Here is a 20,771-nt window from a genome sequence, read left to right on the forward strand (position 1 = left end):
TGTTGCGTAACCTCAACATTCTTTCTCAGAGGGCACATTGTAAGCAGGCAATCATTTCTCCAGTTAATCACCTTCACAACTCACTCTAATCACATGACCCACTGACATGCATGACATTGAGTTCAGAACACTGATTGAACAGGAGTCAGGAGGACCCTTGCACCCTTACACCACTGGCCATATGGAACGATGTGATCAAACAGTATGCCCCCTCTGTGTTTCTCGTGTTTCCTGAGTGTTTCACAGAAATTCTGGGGAGGTCAGGCGACAGGACCGTCACTATGAATTAAAGATGGCAGCGTGGCAACCAAGCAAAGCAACCGAGGCCGCTGAAATGGGCAGGATGACATTTTGCCTAACCCATTGAATGATTTCCCTCGTACCGACTTGTGGTAGGATGTTTAACAGGGAAGTAAAACGGGTCACTTTGCGTGTGCAAGCATTGCACAATAAATGTACACCTGAATGTTATACAATCATTTCATTCACTCTGCTCGTGTGCGTCAGTGAGTGCCTGCAATGCCTAACTCTAAAATAGAATTTGGTTCTATTTGAGATGCTCGACACATTGCAAGTCCTGCCTCCTCCATATCCGTATTGCTTTTCACAAAGATAAAACCCACTCGGTTGCTTTAAAGACAAACAAGGAGATATGAATCCTTTTTTATCTGTGTATTAGTCCTCGGAGTAGAGAAACACACGATTGTTGTATGATCCGGGTCAATATTCTACAAAGAACCAGCTATAATGGTGACCATATTCATGATCAGGTTACATTTACATTTACATTTACATTTAAGTCATTTAGCAGACGCTCTTATCCAGAGCGACTTACAAATTGGTGCATTCACCTAATGACATCCAGTGGAACAGCCACTTTACAATAGTGCATCTAAATCTTTTAAGGGGGGGGGGGGGGGGGGCAGAAGGATTGCTTTATCCTATCCTAGGTATTCCTTGAAGAGGTGGGGTTTCAGGTGTCTCCGGAAGGTGGTGATTGACTCCGCTGTCCTGGCGTCGTGAGGGAGTTTGTTCCACCATTGGGGTGCCAGAGCAGCGAACAGTTTTGACTGGGCTGAGCGGGAACTGTACTTCCTCAGTGGTAGGGAGGCGAGCAGGCCAGAGGTGGATGAACGCAGTGCCCTTGTTTGGGTGTAGGGCCTGATCAGAGCCTGAAGGTACTGAGGTGCCGTTCCCCTCACAGCTCCGTAGGCAAGCACCATGGTCTTGTAGCGGATGCGAGCTTCAACTGGAAGCCAGTGGAGAGAGCGGAGGAGCGGGGTGACGTGAGAGAACTTGGGAAGGTTGAACACCAGACGGGCTGCGGCGTTCTGGATGAGTTGTAGGGGTTTGATGGCACAGGCAGGGAGCCCAGCCAACAGCGAGTTGCAGTAATCCAGACGGGAGATGACAAGTGCCTGGATTAGGACCTGCGCCGCTTCCTGTGTGAGGCAGGGTCGTACTCTGCGGATGTTGTAGAGCATGAACCTACAGGAACGGGCCACCGCCTTGATGTTAGTTGAGAACGACAGGGTGTTGTCCAGGATCACGCCAAGGTTCTTAGCGCTCTGGGAGGAGGACACAATGGAGTTGTCAACCGTGATGGCGAGATCATGGAACGGGCAGTCCTTCCCCGGGAGGAAGAGCAGCTCCGTCTTGCCGAGGTTCAGCTTGAGGTGGTGATCCGTCATCCACACTGATATGTCTGCCAGACATGCAGAGATGCGATTCGCCACCTGGTCATCAGAAGGGGGAAAGGAGAAGATTAATTGTGTGTCGTCTGCATAGCAATGATAGGAGAGACCATGTGAGGTTATGACAGAGCCAAGTGACTTGGTGTATAGCGAGAATAGGAGAGGGCCTAGAACAGAGCCCTGGGGGACACCAGTGGTGAGAGCGCGTGGTGAGGAGACAGATTCTCGCCACGCCACCTGGTAGGAGCGACCTGTCAGGTAGGACGCAATCCAAGCGTGGGCCGCGCCGGAGATGCCCAACTCGGAGAGGGTGGAGAGGAGGATCTGATGGTTCACAGTATCGAAGGCAGCCGATAGGTCTAGAAGGATGAGAGCAGAGGAGAGAGAGTTAGCTTTAGCAGTGCGGAGCGCCTCCGTGATACAGAGAAGAGCAGTCTCAGTTGAGTGACTAGTCTTGAAACCTGACTGATTTGGATCAAGAAGGTCATTCTGAGAGAGATAGCAGGAGAGCTGGCCAAGGACGGCACGTTCAAGAGTTTTGGAGAGAAAAGAAAGAAGGGATACTGGTCTGTAGTTGTTGACATCGGAGGGATCGAGTGTAGGTTTTTTCAGAAGGGGTGCAACTCTCGCTCTCTTGAAGACGGAAGGGACGTAGCCAGCGGTCAGGGATGAGTTGATGAGCGAGGTGAGGTAAGGGAGAAGGTCTCCGGAAATGGTCTGGAGAAGAGAGGAGGGGATAGGGTCAAGCGGGCAGGTTGTTGGGCGGCCGGCCGTCACAAGACGCGAGATTTCATCTGGAGAGAGAGGGGAGAAAGAGGTCAAAGCACAGGGTAGGGCAGTGTGAGCAGAACCAGCGGTGTCGTTTGACTTAGCAAACGAGGATCGGATGTCGTCGACCTTCTTTTCAAAATGGTTGACGAAGTCGTCTGCAGAGAGGGAGGAGGGGGGGGGAGGGGGAGGAGGATTCAGGAGGGAGGAGAAGGTGGCAAAGAGCTTCCTAGGGTTAGAGGCAGATGCTTGGAATTTAGAGTGGTAGAAAGTGGCTTTAGCAGCAGAGACAGAAGAGGAAAATGTAGAGAGGAGGGAGTAAAAGGATGCCAGGTCCGCAGGGAGGCGAGTTTTCCTCCATTTCCGCTCGGCTGCCCGGAGCCCTGTTCTGTGAGCTCGCAATGAGTCGTCGAGCCACGGAGCGGGAGGGGAGGACCGAGCCGGCCTGGAGGATAGGGGACATAGAGAGTCAAAGGATGCAGAAAGGGAGGAGAGGAGGGTTGAGGAGGCAGAATCAGGAGATAGGTTGGAGAAGGTTTGGGCAGAGGGAAGAGATGATAGGATGGAAGAGGAGAGAGTAGCGGGGGAGAGAGAGCGAAGGTTGGGACGGCGCGATACCATCCGAGTAGGGGCAGTGTGGGAAGTGTTGGATGAGAGCGAGAGGGAAAAGGATACAAGGTAGTGGTCGGAGACTTGGAGGGGAGTTGCAATGAGGTTAGTGGAAGAACAGCATCTAGTAAAGATGAGGTCAAGCGTATTGCCTGCCTTGTGAGTAGGGGGGGAAGGTGAGAGGGTGAGGTCAAAAGAGGAGAGGAGTGGAAAGAAGGAGGCAGAGAGGAATGAGTCAAAGGTAGACATGGGGAGGTTAAAGTCACCCAGAACTGTGAGAGGTGAGCCGTCCTCAGGAAAGGAGCTTATCAAGGCATCAAGCTCATTGATGAACTCTCCAAGGGAACCTGGAGGGCGATAAATGATAAGGATGTTAAGCTTGAAAGGGCTGGTAACTGTGACAGCATGGAATTCAAAGGAGGCGATAGACAGATGGGTAAGGGGAGAAAGAGAGAATGACCACTTGGGAGAGATGAGGATCCCGGTGCCACCACCCCGCTGACCAGAAGCTCTCGGGGTGTGCGAGAACACGTGGGCAGACGAAGAGAGAGCAGTAGGAGTAGCAGTGTTATCTGTGGTGAGCCATGTTTCCGTCAGTGCCAAGAAGTCGAGGGACTGGAGGGACGCATAGGCTGAGATGAGCTCTGCCTTGTTGGCCGCGGATCGGCAGTTCCAGAGGCTACCGGAGACCTGGAACTCCACGTGGGTCGTGCGGGCTGGGACCACCAGGTTAGGGTGGGCGCGGCCACGCGGTGTGAAGCGTTTGTATGGTCTGTGCAGAGAGGAGAGAACAGGGATAGACAGACACATAGTTGACAGGCTACAGAAGAGGCTACGCTAAAGCAAAGGAGATTAGAATGACAAGTGGGCTACACGTCTCGAAAGTTCAGAAAGTTAAGCTTACGTTGCAAAAAATAAATAAAATAAAAGATCTTATTGACTAAAATGATATAGTACTGCTGGCTGGTGAAGTAGCCTGGCTAGCAGTAGCTGCGTTGTTGAAAGTGAAGCTGGCTAGGTGACCTCGACAATTTCTCTAAATTTCTCTAAACTACACAATTATCATGGATACAAGGACAGCAAAGACAACTAGCTAACACTACGCTAATCAAGTCGTTCCGTTGTAATGTAAGTTTCTACAGTGCTGCTATTCGGTAGAAGTTGGCTAGCTAGCAGTGTTAGCTAGCAGTGGTGGCTAGGTAGGAGGACGGCAGCGCGGCAGGCGAAAATAGCTGGCTAGCTAACCGATAATTACTCAAAGCTACACAATTATCTTAGATACAAAGCTAGCAAAGAAAACTATGTAGCTAGCTAACACTACACAAATCAAGTCGTTCCGTTGTAATGTAATCGTTTCTACAGTGCTGCTAATCGGTGGCTAGCTGGCTAGCTAGCAGGGTTGACTACCTTACGTTACGTTAGGACGAGAATACCTGGCTAGCGAACCTCAGCGAACCTCGATAACTACACAATTATCTTTGATACAAAGACGGCTATGTAGCCAGCTAAGTAGCTAGCTAAGATCAAACAAATCAAAGATAGCAAAGACAACTGTGTAGCCAGCTAACACTACACTAATCAAGTCGTTCCGTTGTAATGCACTCGTTTCTACAATGCTGCTATTCGGTGGCAAGCTGGCTAGCTAGCAGTGTTGGCTACGTTGCGTTACGTTAGGACGAAAATAGCTGGCTAGCGAACCTCAATAACTACGCAATTATGTTTGATACAAAGACGGCTATGTAGCTAGCTAAGATCAAACAAATCAAACCATTGTACTGTAATGAAAATGAAAATCAGACCGTTGAACTATAATGAAATGTAATGAAAAGTTATACTACTATTCGGTAGACGGTGGACGTTTGCTAGCTGCTGGGCAGATAGCAGTGTGGACTACGATAGACGACGAAATACGATAATTACGCAATTATCTTTGATACACAGACGGCTATGTAGCTAGTTAAGAAGAAATTGCTAAGGTTGGACAAATAAAGGTTAAATAACAACCCAACATTAATCTCCCAGGACAAACTGCTAGCAACACCTCTCTAGCTAAAAGTCCACGAATGCTTCATGTGTGTTTCGACCACAGCTGGTTTTGGTATATTATCCTGCGTGTCATGATTGCGTCTGGTGGGGATAGACAAAATCAACGTGCGCACATGGACGCACGCGGACGGCCGGTGTAGCCGTGGTGTAAGTCGAGAACGAACAGCTCAGAGGCAAACGAACGCCTCCACATTTTCTCACCTTGCTTTGTGAACGCTCTCACCACCAGTCCTGCTCATTACATGGTTCCTGCTCAGGGATCCCCTATGTCAGGGTTTCCCAAACTGGTTTGGTATTGTATTGGCTTTCTTTTGAATCAGTTTTATCAAATTACATTCTCATAGATAACAGGTTTAAAAAAACATCTGTACAATAAAATACCTTAAAACATGGTTTCAATGATAATGGGTTAATTGAACAGGTTTAATAGGCATGTTTTTCTAAGATGGAAGGTTACATAGAGCAAGGTTTCCCAAACATTAACACCATCATCCCAGGAACCCTAGACCCACTCCAATTCGCATACAGCCCCAACAGATCCACAGATGACGCAATCTCAATCGCAACACACTGCCCTTTCCCACCTCAGCAAAAGGAACAACCATGTGCAAATGCTGTTCGTTGACTACAGCTCAGCGTTCAACACCATAGCGCCCACAAAACTCATCACTAAGCTATGGAGCCTGGGACTAAACACCTCCCTCTGCAACTAATCCTGGACTTCCTGACGGGCCGCCCCCAGGTGGTAAGGGTAGGTAACAACACGTCTGGCCACCCAGGGGTGTGTGCTTAATCCCCTCCTGTACTCCCTGTTCACCCACTACTGCGTGGCCACGCACGACTCCAACACCGTCATTAGGTTTGCTGACGACACAAAGGTGGTAGGCCTGATCACCAACAATGATGAGACAGCCTATAGGGAGGTCAGATGTGTTGTTGGCAGTGTGTTGCCAAGACAAAAACCTCTCCCTCAACGTCAGCAAGACAAAGGAGATGATCGTGGACTACACGAAAAGGAGGGCCGAACACTCCCCCATTCGCATCGACGGAGCTGTAGTGGAGCAGGTCGAGACTTTCAAGTTCCTATATGTCCACATCAGCAACAAACTATCGTGGTCCAAACACACCAAGAAAGTCCTGAAGGGGGCACGACAATGCCTTTTCCCCTTCAGGAGACTGAAAAGATTTTGCATGGGTCCCCAGATCCTCAAAAAGTTATACAGCTGCACCAGAGAGCATCCTGACCGGTTGCATCACAGCATGGTATGGCAACTGCTCGGCATCCGACCGTAAGGCGCTACAGAGGGTAGTGCGTACGGCCCAGTACATCACTGGGGCCAAGCTTCCTGGCATCAAATCAAATTACAGATATTTAGCAGAGTTTATTGCATGTGTATCCCAATGCTCGTGTTCCTAGCTCCAACGGTGCAGTAGTATCTAACAGTACACACATCTAAAAGTAAAATAATGGAATATAGAAATATTTACATATTAGGACGAGCAATGTCGGAGTGGCATTTACTAAAATACAGTAGAATAGAATACTGTATATACATATGAGATGAGTAAAGCATTATGTAAACATTATTAAAGTGACCTAGTGTTCCAGGACCTATAAACCAGGCGGTGACTCCAGTCACCCAAGTCATAGACTGTTCTCTCTGCTACCGCACGGCAAGCGGTACTGGAGCGCCAAGACTAGGTCCAAAAGGCTCCTTAACAGTTTCTACCCCCAATCCATAAGACTGCTGAACAATTAATCAAAATGGCCACCCGGACTACTTGCATGTTTTTACACTGCTGCTACTCGCTGTTTATTATCTATGCATAGTCACTTTACCCCTACCAACGTACACATTACCTCAACTAACCTGTACCCCCGCACATTGACTCGGGTACCAGTACCCCCTGTATATAGCCTCAATATTGCTACTTTGTGTTACTTTTTATTTTATTTTTTACTTGATCTAGTAAATATTTTTTTAACCAACAATGCAGTTTTAAGAAAATAGAGTTAAGTGCTTGTAAGTAAGCATTTCACGGTACGGTCTACACATGTTGTATTTGGCGCATATGACAAATAAAATTTGATTTGACCTCAATAAACTAACCCATTGCGGAGGCAGCTGTGATGGCACAGTCCAAGAAGAAGGGGAGTGTGTGGCTAAGATGTACAATGCACTTCTCTCTCCAGAATGCCCTTTCTCCCGCCAATTTGTGCACATTCATTGTTTCATAAAGTCATTGTGTGAATTGTTTCATTGTTAGTGTCTATCAATTCCCCCATTACATATAGGCCTATCACCAGCAGTCAACTCCTAGAATTTCTAATCTACAATGTTTGTTTGGTTCCGGAAATGTATGTTAATACATTCAATATATTATTATTCCAGACTTTTACCGTTCTCATTGTCGGAGTGGGTACGTTGTTTGCAGAGCGCACAAACTATTCTATACTTTTGGATTATTTAATTCCATTTATGAGTTTTGTCAATTTAGTCATTCTGTTTTTTTGGAGCGCTCCTGTCAATGTTGAGTAAGGACGTACACCCGATTACACATAGAAGTAGGCCTATAGGCTTCCTGGCCTGCGCAAAAATGTACGGCATATATAAATGTGCCCATTTGGGGATCTGATAGAATTTCTGATTGGCTTAACGCACCACCACTAATGAGGTGTGGAGCTTCTCACATGAGCTTATTCACATTAAACAGCAAGAAAACAAAGTATTTTTCTTTACATCCATTGAGAATGACAATAGTTCCTCAATGTATTTGAAAAATCTTTCCAGCTCTCTCCCTTTCGATAACCACTCTCTGTGAAAGGGAAAAATGTCATGCTCTGATCCAGTGGAAACGACATAAAATACCTTATGACCTCTTATCCCTTGCACAAATAGCCTACAGCTGTCCCAAGCTCACTGGTGCAGGAAACTCTGAGGGCCCAGAATATTTTCTACAATGTTGCAAGTTTGCTAGCAATAGCTTCAGGCAGGACAAAAGTTGATACAATGTTTCAAGTTCGTTGCAGACAGGCCATGCTTTGCCAATGTGATTTATAGGATATTTATTTTTAAATCGGGATATTTTCTACCTGCAGGCTGCAATGTTTTTATTTGTTGGCTTTATGTAGGCTATTTTTACATAGTTGGCAATGGCAATAGAAGTTACTTTTAGGTTTGTATATTTTTGATTAAGATTTGGATAGAATTTTGATTAGCGACATAACAACGATTTTGAGATAAGAGGTTATAATAAATTAAATGAAACTGTTCCATGAAAATGTGCATTTGAAAACCATAATTGGAACACAGATCGGTAGAAATGGTAAGATAAATTGGCCTTCCACACGAGAAAGGTTGCCGACTCCTCAGCCAATTACCGGCAACTTCAGGAGAGTAACGGCAGAATCTGCGAAAGCCAGATCTCGGGCTCCCTCTTGAGTAATTTGTGTCCAGTGGTGTAAAGTACTTAAGTAGTACTTTAAAGTATTTTTACTTTCGTTTTTTTTAGGTATCTGTCCTTTACTTTACTATTTATATTTTTGACAAATTTTACCTCACTACAATCCTAAAGAAAATAATGTACTTTTTACTCCATACATTTTCTCTGACACTCAAAAGTATATTACATTCTGAATGCTTAGGAGCCTGATAAGAGTTTCAATTAAAAGATTGTCACCATTTGTTTATAATATTGTAGTCAATAAATTTGAACGTTTTATGTAAAGATTGTGTTTGGAGGCATTATTTCACATTAATGAACCAACTTAATTTCTTGATTACACGGAATTGATTTAATTGCTTGTAACCCAATTGAAGAATTTTGGATAGGTCATTTGAAAGCAAAAATTATACATGGAAGAAGATGAAAATATGTTATTTACTAGGTTTAACCAAAAAGGAAAAGTAAGTTTTGAAAGAAATAGGTTGCAACTTTAAATATTGCTTTGTTAATAATCAAATATAACAGTTAGCATTGAATCATATTTGGTTTCAATTGAAAAAAACGAACTTATTTACTTGTAACCAGTTTAAGTATTTTTTTTAGGTCATTTTTTTTTTTTTACAGTGTACCTGGAACCAAAAAGGGTTATCCTGTGGGGACAGCCCAATAACCCTTTTGGAACCCTTTTTCTAAGAGTGTGGCCAGTATCTACTACAGTATGGATACTCTAGTGTGGCTCAGTTGGTAGAGCATGGCACTTGCAACACAAGGATAGGATAGTAGATTTGATTCCAGCTGGGGCCAGCTATGTGAAAATGTATGCATGCACTAGCGTAAGTCGCTTTGCATGGCATATGACTGGTGCTTATGAACTAACCACACAAGTCTTATTAAAAGCTGAATACTGGGTGTTAGAATCCTGTCTGGCACTCCATCTTTATGTGGCAGGAAGTTATTTTGTTTCTCCGGAGCGTACTGAAATAGCCCAGAGTGTTAATCAATAGTGCTAGCAAGCCCATTATTGCATTTAATCAGGCCTGGGATGGCTGAGATGAATTCCTCCGTCTGGCCACCACACCGGGATGACAGTGTCCTAAACACTCATTATTGCGTTAGTGTCCTCATTATACACCGTGACACTGCCGTACTGGACTGACCTTGTAAAGGACTTCCTCTATCAGCTCTCTCTAATTTACACTTAATACCAGTACACAGTCCTCCCCCGAAGCAAGATAGGAGGAATGATACTGACATTCCGTGAAAGATTGCTCTGAGTGCATCCCAAATGGCAACCTCTTCCCTATTTAGTGCACTACTTTTGACAAGGCTCTAGTCAAACGTAGTGCACTACATAAGGAATAGTGTGCCATTTGGTTTGCACACCCATCGCAATTCTGTGTGTTAATCTAGATAGTACATCCCACATTTCTTCACACAGTATTAAGTGATTCTTTCCCATTCGAGGTATAGATGTGTTACTGGATTTATTTGATTTGGTTCTATCATTGTCTATGTTCTAAGAGCTCCTGACAACTTTCTTGAAAGTATGTAGATTCCTCGAGAAAACATCTGTTTTGAGCCTGGTGTGTTTTAGAGGGCCAGACTGCCATCTGGGTTGTATTCATTTCATTGCCGCAAAACGGTAGAAACCGGACTGAAACCGGGATGAACTAATCAAACCAAATTGTATTTGTTACATGCGCCAAATAGAACAGGTCTTACCGTGAAATGCTTACTTACAATCCCTTAACCAACAATGCAGTTAAGAAAAATAAGAGTTAAATAAATATTTTACAAAATAAAATAAAAAAAATCTAAAGTAACAATAAAATAATAACAAGGCTATATACAGGGGGTTCCAGTACCGAGTCAATGTGCAGGGGTACAGGTTAGTCAAGGTAATTGAGGTAATATACATGTAGGTAGGAGTAAAGTGACTATGTATAGCTAAATAACATTGAGTATCAGCAGCGTTTTAAAAGAGCGGAGTCAATGCAAATAGTCTGGGTAGCCATTTGATTAGCTGTTCAGCAGTCTTATTGCTTGGGGGTAGAAGCTGTTTAGAAGCCTCTTGGACCTAGACTTGGCACTCCGGTACCGCTTGCCGTGCGGTAGCAGAGAGAACAGTCTATGACTAGGGTGGTTGGAGTTTTTGACAATTTTTAGGGCCTTCCTCTGACACCGCCTGGTATAGAGGTCCTGGATGGCAGGAAGCTTGGCCCTAGTGACGTACTGGGCCGTATGCACTCTGTCTACTCCTAAAGGGAAGAACTTAGCCTTGACCTAAAGTGTGTTCTGGATGCTCACTGAGAACATTCAGAACAAAAACACCCTCTCTCCAAAAAGCAGCCAGCCGAATATCTCCTAAGACAGATCTCCACTCCTGGAAACACGCGCACAAACTTGCCTGGAAACACGTACAGTGCAGCACAGCCACTTTGCTCTCTCTACCCATCTCAATAACCACTCAATGTCAATATAGTCCTCAGAGCATCTGGTTTGTTTTATGGCAGCGGCTCCGCTTCATCTGCCATCACACCATCCGTGGCAGCGTACAAAAGCTCTGAATACAGCCTGCTTTAGAGGTTTTACTGCAATGCAATACTAATGTATTACACCTCAAAGGCTGAACTTTGGGTTTAGTGCAAACTCAGAATCCCATCTGCCCATTTATGACTCACGGCATTTATGACTCACGGCAATAGAAAAGTATATTGAGCAGGGCTTCCATTGCGTCCATTTCCAAATAAACATTGGATTGTACCGCGTCATAATTCATGTGAGGTATTGAAAAATGAACGCTACAGCAGCTGTATCTTGGTTTGGTGCAGCTGAGAGAAGTTTATCATAATATTCCTTGTTATTTGGAATCAATAGCCATTTATTTCACTGGAGAACAGATGCGAGCTGAGAATTAGAACATGATGTTAGATCAATTAGACTCCAATTAAACGCGGCAGCTGTCGGCATTATGAATCTATGAAAACAGACTTTACAAATCGCAGACCAACTGCTCAGTGATCGTAATTTCACCATAGAGCATAAGATTGTTTGCTTGCGTTTTATTGGATCTTAACTACCCGTGCTATTTTGTTTGTTTTTTCGCATTGTTTGTAACTTATTTTGTACATAATGTTGCTGCTACCGTCTCTTATGACCAAAAAGAGCTTCAGGACATCATAACAGCGACTACTCACCTGGAATTGGGATTTTTTATTTTTTTATGAGTCGGACAGGAAGGATATACTCCAAACACTCGAACAGGCCCTCCTCCTCGTCATTCGCAGGAGAAAGAAACAGATTTTGCGGAAGGAGATCGGGGTGCCTTGTGAGGATCAGGCGACGTGTGGCTAATCTGCCTTTGCCATCTGTACTCTTAGCCAACGTTCATCGCTGGAAAAATAAATGGGATGAACTAAAAGCACATATATCCAACCAACGGGATATTCAAAACTGTAATATCTTATGTTTCACCGAGTCGTGGCTGGACGCTGACATTAATAACATACAGCTGGCGGATTATATACTCTATCGGCAGGTTAGAACAGCAGCCTGTGGTAAGACAAGGGGTGGAGGTCTATGTACACTGCTCAAAAAAATAAAGGGAACACTTAAACAACACAATGTAACTCCAAGTCAATCACACTTCTGTGAAATCAAACTGTCCACTTAGGAAGCAACACTGATTGACAATAAATTTCACATGCTGTTGTGCAAATGGAATAGACAAAAAGGTGGAAATTATAGGCAATTAGTAAGACACCCCCAAAAAAGGAATGGTTCTGATTTCACAGAAGTGTGATTGACTTGGAGTTACATTGTGTTGTTTAAGTGTTCCCTTTATTTTGTTGAGCAGTGTATATTTGTAAACAACAGCTGGTGCACGATATCTAAGGAAGACTCAAGGTTTTGCTCGCCTGAGGCAGTGTATCTCATGATAAGCTGTAGACCACACTATCTACATATAGAGTTTATCTGTATTTTTCGTAGCTGTCTACATACCACCACAGACCGATGCTGGCACTAACACCGCACTCAATGAGCTGTATACCGCCATAAGCGAACAGGAAAACGCTCATCCAGAGGCAGAGCTCCTAGTGGCCGGGGACTTAGATGCAGGGATACTTAAATCAGTTTTACCTAATTTCTATCAGCATGTTAAATGTGCAACCAGAGGGGGAAAAAAATAAAATGTAAATAAAAAAACTAGACCACCTTTACTCCAAGCAAAAATTTAAGCAGGAAGCACAAGTGACTGTCCATAAGAAAGTTGTCAGATGAAGCATATGCTAAACTACAGGACTGTTTTGCTAGCACAGACTGGAATGTATCCTGGGATTCTTCCGATGGCATTGAGGAGTACATCACATCAGTCACTGGCTTCATCAATAAGTGCATCGATTACGTCATCCCCACAGTGACTGTACGTACAGACCCCAACCCCTCTTTTACGCTGCTGCTACTCTCTGTTTATCATACATGCATGGTCACTTTAACTATACATTCATGTACATACTACCTCAAGAAACTAACATGGACCAAGCACACCAAGACAGTCGTGAAGAGGGCATGACAAAACCTATTTCCCCCCCCCCCCCCCCGCCCAGGAGACTGAAAAGATTTGGCATGGGTCTTCAGACCCTCAAAAGGTTTTACAGCTGCACCATTGAGAGCAGTTGCCATACCATGGAGTCAACTGGTTGCATCACTACCTGGTATGGCAACTGCTCGGCCTCCAACCATAAGGCACTACAGAGGGTAGCGCGTAAGGCCCAGTACATCACAAGGCCAAGCTTCCTGCCATCCAGGACCTCTATACCAGGCGGTGTCAGAGGAAGGCCCTAAAAACTGTCAGACTCCAGCCACCCTAGTCATAGACTGTTCTCTCTGCTACCGCACAGCAAGTGGTACCAGAGTGCCAAGTATAGGTCCACGAGTCTTCTACACAGCTTTTACCCTCAAGCCATAAGATTCCTCAACATCTAATCAAACGACTACCTAGAATATTTGCATTGCTCTCCCCCTCTATTCTACACTGACGCTACTCAGTTATCTATGTATAGTCACTTTAATAACTCTACCTTCATGTACATATTACCTCAATTACCTCGACACTGGTGCCCCCACACATTGACTCTGTACCGGTACCGCCCTGTATATAGCCTCGCTATTGTTTTTTTACTACAGCTCTTTAATTATATGTTACTTTTATCGCTTACTTTTTTTAGGTATTTTCTTAAAACTGCAATGTTGGTTATGAGCTTGTAATTAAGAATTTTACTGCAAGGTCTACACTTGTTGTATTTGACGCATGTGACAAATAATATTTGATTTATCTGGGAGGATACCTGAGCCATCCGAAAATAAAACACACAGATATTGTACTCAAATCTCTATCCACTGGGATGATTTATAAACACTGCAACTTAACATCACCACTCACTGAATAGATCTGTGAGATGCCAGATGCCCATTGCTAGAGGGGTTGGAGCGAAGCCAATGAATCATTGGGAGATAAAAGATAAGTTTGACAACCACAGAGCACATTGAGTAGAGAAACCGCAGGCTTTGAAGACACACGTAGCTACCCACTGGGCTCAGACGTCAGTTCAACGTCTGGTTTTGATTTACATTTGGTAGAGTAGTCAACTAACGTGAATTCAACGTGAAATAAAAAAAAGAAATTGGCACCACGTCATTGGATTTAGGTTAAAAGTTGGGGAAGGGTCGTTCAAAATTCTGACGCAGTTGTCGAGTCAACACATCCGTCATTGCTGCTGTGAACCGCAACACAAGAGACATGCCAAACGGGAGATATATAAAAAACATTTATTACAGTTGGTCGGAAGTTTACATACACCTTAGGCAAATACATTTAAACTCAGTTCTTCACAATTCCTGACATTTAATCATAGTAAAAAAACCCTGTCTTAGGTCAGTTAGGATCACCACTTTATTTTAAGAATGTGAAATTTCAGAATAATAGTAGAGAGAATGATTTAATTTCAGCTTTGATTTCTTTCATCACATTTCTAAGTCGGTCAGAAGTTTACATACACTCAATTAGTATTTGGTAGCATTGCCTTTAAATTGCGTTTCAGGTAGCCTTCCACAAACTTCCCACAGTAAGTTGGGTGAATTTTGGCCCATTCCTCCTGACAGGGATGGTGTAACGGAGTCAGGTTTGTAGGCCTCCTTGCTCGCACACGCTTTTTCAGTTCTTCCCACAAATCTTCCATAAGTGTGAGGTCAGGGTTTTGTGATGGCCACTCCAATACCTTGACTTTGTTGTACTAAAGCCATTTTGCCACAACTTTGGAAGTATGCTTGGGGTCATTGTCTATTTGGAAGACCCATTTGAGGACCAAGCTTTAACTTCCTGACTGATATCTTGAGATGCTTCAATATATCCACATAATTTCCCATCCTCATGACACCATCTATTTTGTGAAATGCACCAGTCCCCCCTGCAGCAAAGCACCCCCACACCATGATGCTGCCATCCCCGTGCTTCACGGTTGGGATGGTGTTCTTCGGGATGCAAGCATCCCCCTTTTTCCTCCAAACATAACGATGGTCATTATGGCCAAACAGTTCTATTTTTGTTTCATCAGACCAGAGGACATTTCTCCAAAAAGTACGATCTTTGTCTCCATGTGCAGTTGCAAACCGTAGTCTGGCTTTTTTGTGGCGGTTATGGAGCATTGGCTTCTTCCTTGCTGAGCGGCCTTTCAGGTTATGTCGATATAGGACTTGTTTTTACTGTGGATATAGATACTTTTGTACTGGTTTCCTCCAGCATCTTCACAAGGTCCTTTGCTGTTATTGATTTGCACTTTTCTCACCAAAGTACGTTCATCTCTAGGAGACAGAACACGTCTCCTTCCGGAGCAGTAGGACGGCTGCGTGGTCCCATGTTGTTTATACTTGCGTACTATTGTTTGTACAGATGATCTTGGGACCTTCAGGCGTTTGGAAATTGCTCCCAAGGATGAACTAGACTTGTGGAGGGCTATACATTTTTTTCCTGAGGTCTTGGCTGATTTCTTTTGATTTTCCCATGATGTCAAGCAAAGAGGCACTGAGTTTGAAGGTAGGCCTTGAAATACATCCACAGGTACACCTCCAATTGACTCAAATGATGTCAATTAGCCTATCAGAAGCTTCTAAAGCCATGACATCATTTTCTGGAATTTTCCAAGCTGTTTAAAAGGCAGTCAACTTAGTGTATGTTAACTTCTGACCCACTGGAATTGTGACACAGTGAATTAAGTGAAATCATCGGTCTGTAAACAATTGTTGGAAAAATTACTTGTGTCATGCACAAAGTAGATGTCCTAACTGACTTGCCAAAACTATAGTTTGTTAACAAGAAATTTGTGGAGTTGTTGAAAAATGAGTTTTAATGACTCCAACCTAAGTGTATGTAAACTTCCGACTTCAACTGTAATTTATGCAATTTCAATGTTGTTTGAGTGGCTTTGTTTATCACCAAATTAGCTTGAGATGATTTTACTGCAACACTGCATCCAAGTTGCTTGACGTAGACATTTTGAAAGAGCTCTCAGTCAAGGCGAGCTCATTAATATTCGCTCCCAGCCCCCTCAGCCTGTCTTTTCAAACTTTCTGGTAGTTAGCCTTGAGAGAAAAGTACTTTTCAGAATGACTGTTCAGGACCTTTAAGGTTAGGGTTAGGTAACATGCTAAGTACTTGCAATGTAAATAAAAAGTAGTTAGTAGTTAAAAAAGGTACTAATAAGCTAAAATGCTAAAGTTGTCTGTGATGAGATTCAACCATGCAGCCTTTGGTGTTACTATACATTCAAGTTTTGCCTTAAGTAACATTCTCTCTTATGTAACTATACCAAAAGTGACATATCATACTAATCTGAGTCTCCCGGATTTACATTTAATATGTTACGTCTTGTTTATGAGACCAGGCTGCTCCAATAGACTTTAAGAGGCCAAACATGAACAATCCCCTATGCCTTTGTTATTAATCTATACCATACCTAGACCTATTTACTTATGCATCTCTTTGTCTAATCCTCGATGCAGTGTTGTAGTACTCAAGACCGAGACTTGTCTCGGCGTAGGATACACTCGATCTTGACGGTATCGGACAATGAGTACGCAAAATTTCTTGCTGAGACCAAGCCACATAATCACACTCCTTTCATGACAAAATGTCCTATCGCCTATTGAAACCTGGACTTCCTACTTTACTCGTAACATTTTCTGTCCGTTACTTTCATTGAGAAATATCCTCAAACTTTGTTGTGCTTGTCAGAATTTCCTTGATTCGCTGGTAGGGAAGAGTGGGGGATATCGTTTAAAAGTTGCCCCCCCAGTATTAGTAACGGGAGACCGGGGGAAGTTGCAACATAGTGTCTTTTTTATCTATTATTGACCTGCTTGGGTTAGTGATCATTTGTAGACTGGCTCTCTACTTGCCTTTCACATGCATTCCCCCCCCCCCCCATTCTGAATGTATACAGGATCCATATGTTGTTCTGAAATATGAACACAGAAATACTGGACATTTTGAAGTCTTATTATGGTGACAATTTGACACAATTACAACCATGTTCTTGAATTGGACTCACATTTTTCTGGTCTGACTTGGTCTCGTACCTCTACCGGTCTCGATCTTGGCTCAGACTCAATTTGCTCCGGTCTTGGTCTTGCTTTAGGTGGTCTCGAAAAACACACTGCCTTGATGTAATTACTTTCTAGTCATGCTTGTGTGAGATGCAAAGTGCCTGTCTCCCGAAATTAAACCATTCCCTTATTCCAGGTAGTCTGATGAGATACATACTTCATGGTTTCTCTACGTCCCAAATGGCACTCTATTCCCTATGTTGTACACTACCATGACCAGGGCCCAGTGCGGGCATAGGGCAGTAGGCTGGATTCAAACCTTTGACACGACCTCTCTCCACTGTAATCCTCTTCAATAAAGTAAAAAAATACCTTAAAATATTTATTCAATAAAAAAAAGAAAAAGGTAATGCACTATGCAGGGAATTGGGTGCCATTTGGGACGCAAACTATATATCCCCATCGCCAGAAATCCAATGACAACACCCTCAGCTCTGTCATCAAACAGCCTCTATACTCTGATCCTGAATCTGTGGTTATTAATTCCACTCAAAGCCTTTGTTTTGCTCTTCAAGTAACTGATATTTATAGCTGCTCAGATATCCCCTCTCTAACACCATCTCCTTTTTTTCAGAGCTCCCATGTGCTATTTGATATCATTACACACATACAGATGACACAGTACACACACTCAGATCCGCAGTAGGCTACACAACACAAGTCCAAATGGGAATGGTATGCGCTCTACGAAACCAATCAGTGCGCTTCCCGGCAACAGTGCAAGGCACACTGGGACTCATTAAAAACAATAACTGTCTCAAACACTCAGGCAGTCCGCAGACACTGACGATGGAGACCAACCCCAGAAATATGTAAAAAAATAAATACAAAAAATAAAACAAGCATGAATTTGAACAATGAGAGGGATTCTCCAATGATTGTGTCAGAATTCTCTGTGGGAACACGGCTGACTCATTCAGGATTAACAGAGACAGAGCCTGCATTCCAGATGGCACCCTTTTCCCGTAATGCACTACTTTTTAATCGGGGCCAATAGGGCTCTGATCAAAAGTAGTGCACACTAGGGCATACGGTGCCATGTGGGACGCAGACACTCAGTGTCTCCAAAGCTAAAAACAACATTTTGATCAGTTCTCTTGAATGCTGTACCATTCTCATCCCTATTTATTTCACAAAATGATTCTTCCAGTTAGAGTTTCACTGAGAGCATTGTGGGAACTTGTTGTTAGACTGGCACAGATCGAGACAAGGTGAAAGACCAATTAGACAGGACAGACATATAGGCCTGCAGTTTTATTGAGAGGCCTACTAAGAAACAGAGTAAAGTAAAATAATACATTGTCACATTCCAAACGTACATATGGCAACTGACTCCATGATCTGATCCTGGTTCAGAGAGAATGATACTGCAGGTCACCACTCCCACACAGACACTACACACACACTGATTCAGGATCAATGAGATGACAGCAACCCTGCTTATCATTCTGACAGGGGCACCAGAAACACTCACCTCTAAAATTCAGCTCTATGCCACCTGGTAATAAACCAACCGTCTCTGCACTGCAAAGAAACCTCAACAAAAAAGGAACCATTTATCCACAAAGGCTTCTGAATGTTACACACAGTGTTAAACAGGGGCAAGGCAGGGAAAACCAATCAAAATACCTGTATAAAACGGCAGATTTCCATGTCAAGACTAAAATCAACCAAGAATGTGTATGTGCTATCCTTTAGAGATTACCATGCCAATTAGGACATATCTATATAGAGAAAGGAAAATGTAAAAAAAATGCTTACAATTTACATAGTAGATATCATGTAGTATGTTTTAAGAAAAGGCCACCAATAAACTCATGGGCCACACATAGTTCTCATTTTAAATGGGCAATCTGGGATTGGTGCATCTATTTAAGGATTTCTAAATGAATTATATACGTGTCTAAACTGTCTAACACCACCAGGAACCAAAATAAGCGTGTTTTACTCCATTGTTTGAAAACAATGTCACTGTAAACAAATACTGTATAGCTTAAAAACATGGTTAAAACGAATATTAGAATATTATACAGTAGTTGATTATTTTAATCATTAACGTCAACCTGGGACACTCACTAAGTTTCTGTCCTGAAGTTGAAACCTGTCAATTAACCTGCCCTGTTTTGATCTTCCATTTCCCCTGGTTAGTATTAGTGAGAATACCTAAACGCTAGCTTTTTTGTCTATTTTACTTCTGTGTTTTTCCATAAATTATACCTTCCGCGGACCATATGCTCGCCCAAAAGCCCATCTTTCGCATTGCAACACCTGGGCAGGTAAGTATATATTTTTTTACTTTAATACAAAATGGTCACATATTGACCACGACTCTCGACTTACCATATTTGCTGTCAGCGAAGGTAGTTGAAAGAGACTGGGAAAGATACAACACAGCGAAGATGGAACACGGTGAATCCATTAGGCTACTCTTTACTAATCCATTGCACACCTTTGCTAAAACATCATAATGTCAGTTTTCGATAAAGATGGTCGAAAATCGCTGGATGAGATAACAGCGAATTCAAGTAGGAGATTTGCGGAGCAATGTCTCGGGTCCGCCACTTCACTCCTGCAGTCGCGACAGGATTCAGCACCGCGAACAGCAACCTTCAGAAGGCGCCCCTCCTAAATTCTGACGTCAAACAGGCATGGCGAGGGGCCCGTGCATGGTCGCTGAGTATGCACCTCATGCATTAATCAATGATTTGCCAGTCTAACCACGAACATGGTACAAACAGACACGAGAAAAAAAAGACAAAGTGAAATTGAACAGAAGTTGATGAAATAAAACAACTCTAGCGAAGGCAATACAAAAGGTAAAACTAAAATATGCAATACCAATAAATCCAAGTGAGCTAGAGGGAAGTCTTTTCAAGTCTATCAGAAAGTCAGTCACTCAGTACACGATTTATATTTATACAAGGGACTCGTACCAAGGTTCAATCACCAGCTGTAATGGGAATGCAAATGCATCGCAAATGGCACCCTTTCCCCCCCTATAGGACCTGTTCAAAAGCAGTGCACTAACAGTCTAATGTAAATGAACGCATTAATAGTGGACTCAACATCTGAATAAGCCATCAAGTTAATATCATTTTCTGTAACAGTAGAAGGAGAATTCTATAATACCATATCATAATATATCATGGCTACTCAAGTGTATACAGAAAAATTGTAAAAACGATGGGTATGTTGGCTGTTTAGCAACAACCGATGCACGCGCAAGCATGGGATAAAACAGTTGCGGTTGGCTTAGATTGTTGACATGTAAGCTATATTTCGTCTGCATAAATTAACTTGCACAATGACCACTTGTCTCTCAAATACAACTTTACAGTTGTTGGTTCACCCCGCAAGCGAAGTTTAGCCATATTAGCATTGACATAAAATCAGTGAGAACACCTCAAAACAAGACATGGTATCAACAACATGAAACAAACGACCCACTATCGATTCTCCACATCGCAGTTTGTCATTCTTGCTAGCAATCTGGCCATCAAGAATCAGAACAGGCGGACTTCTTCACCATGGAAGCGGCCACATCGT

At 43.3% G+C, this 20,771-nt stretch overlaps 1 protein-coding gene across 3 annotated transcripts in view; it reads right to left on the reverse strand.

The window, feature by feature from the left end:
- ptprn2 (protein tyrosine phosphatase receptor type N2) overlaps window positions 1-19,852 on the reverse strand; it is a 290,147-nt gene extending 270,295 nt beyond the window's left edge. For 2 of the 3 annotated variants that reach the window (XR_008760159.1, XM_055929230.1), the window contains exon 1: window positions 19,566-19,851. Coding sequence is in view for 2 of the 3 variants with exons in the window: in XM_055929230.1 (XP_055785205.1) it covers window positions 19,566-19,644 (79 nt within the window). In the remaining variant the exon portion in view is untranslated. Of the gene's footprint in view, window positions 1-19,565 lie in introns of all 3 variants that reach the window. The other variant, XM_055929231.1, reaches the window with a different exon arrangement.
- Between the last annotated feature and the right edge of the window lie 919 nt (window positions 19,853-20,771).

This window comes from Salvelinus fontinalis, chromosome 7 (assembly GCF_029448725.1).
Source record: "Salvelinus fontinalis isolate EN_2023a chromosome 7, ASM2944872v1, whole genome shotgun sequence".
Classification (NCBI taxonomy): Eukaryota; Metazoa; Chordata; class Actinopteri; order Salmoniformes; family Salmonidae; genus Salvelinus; species Salvelinus fontinalis.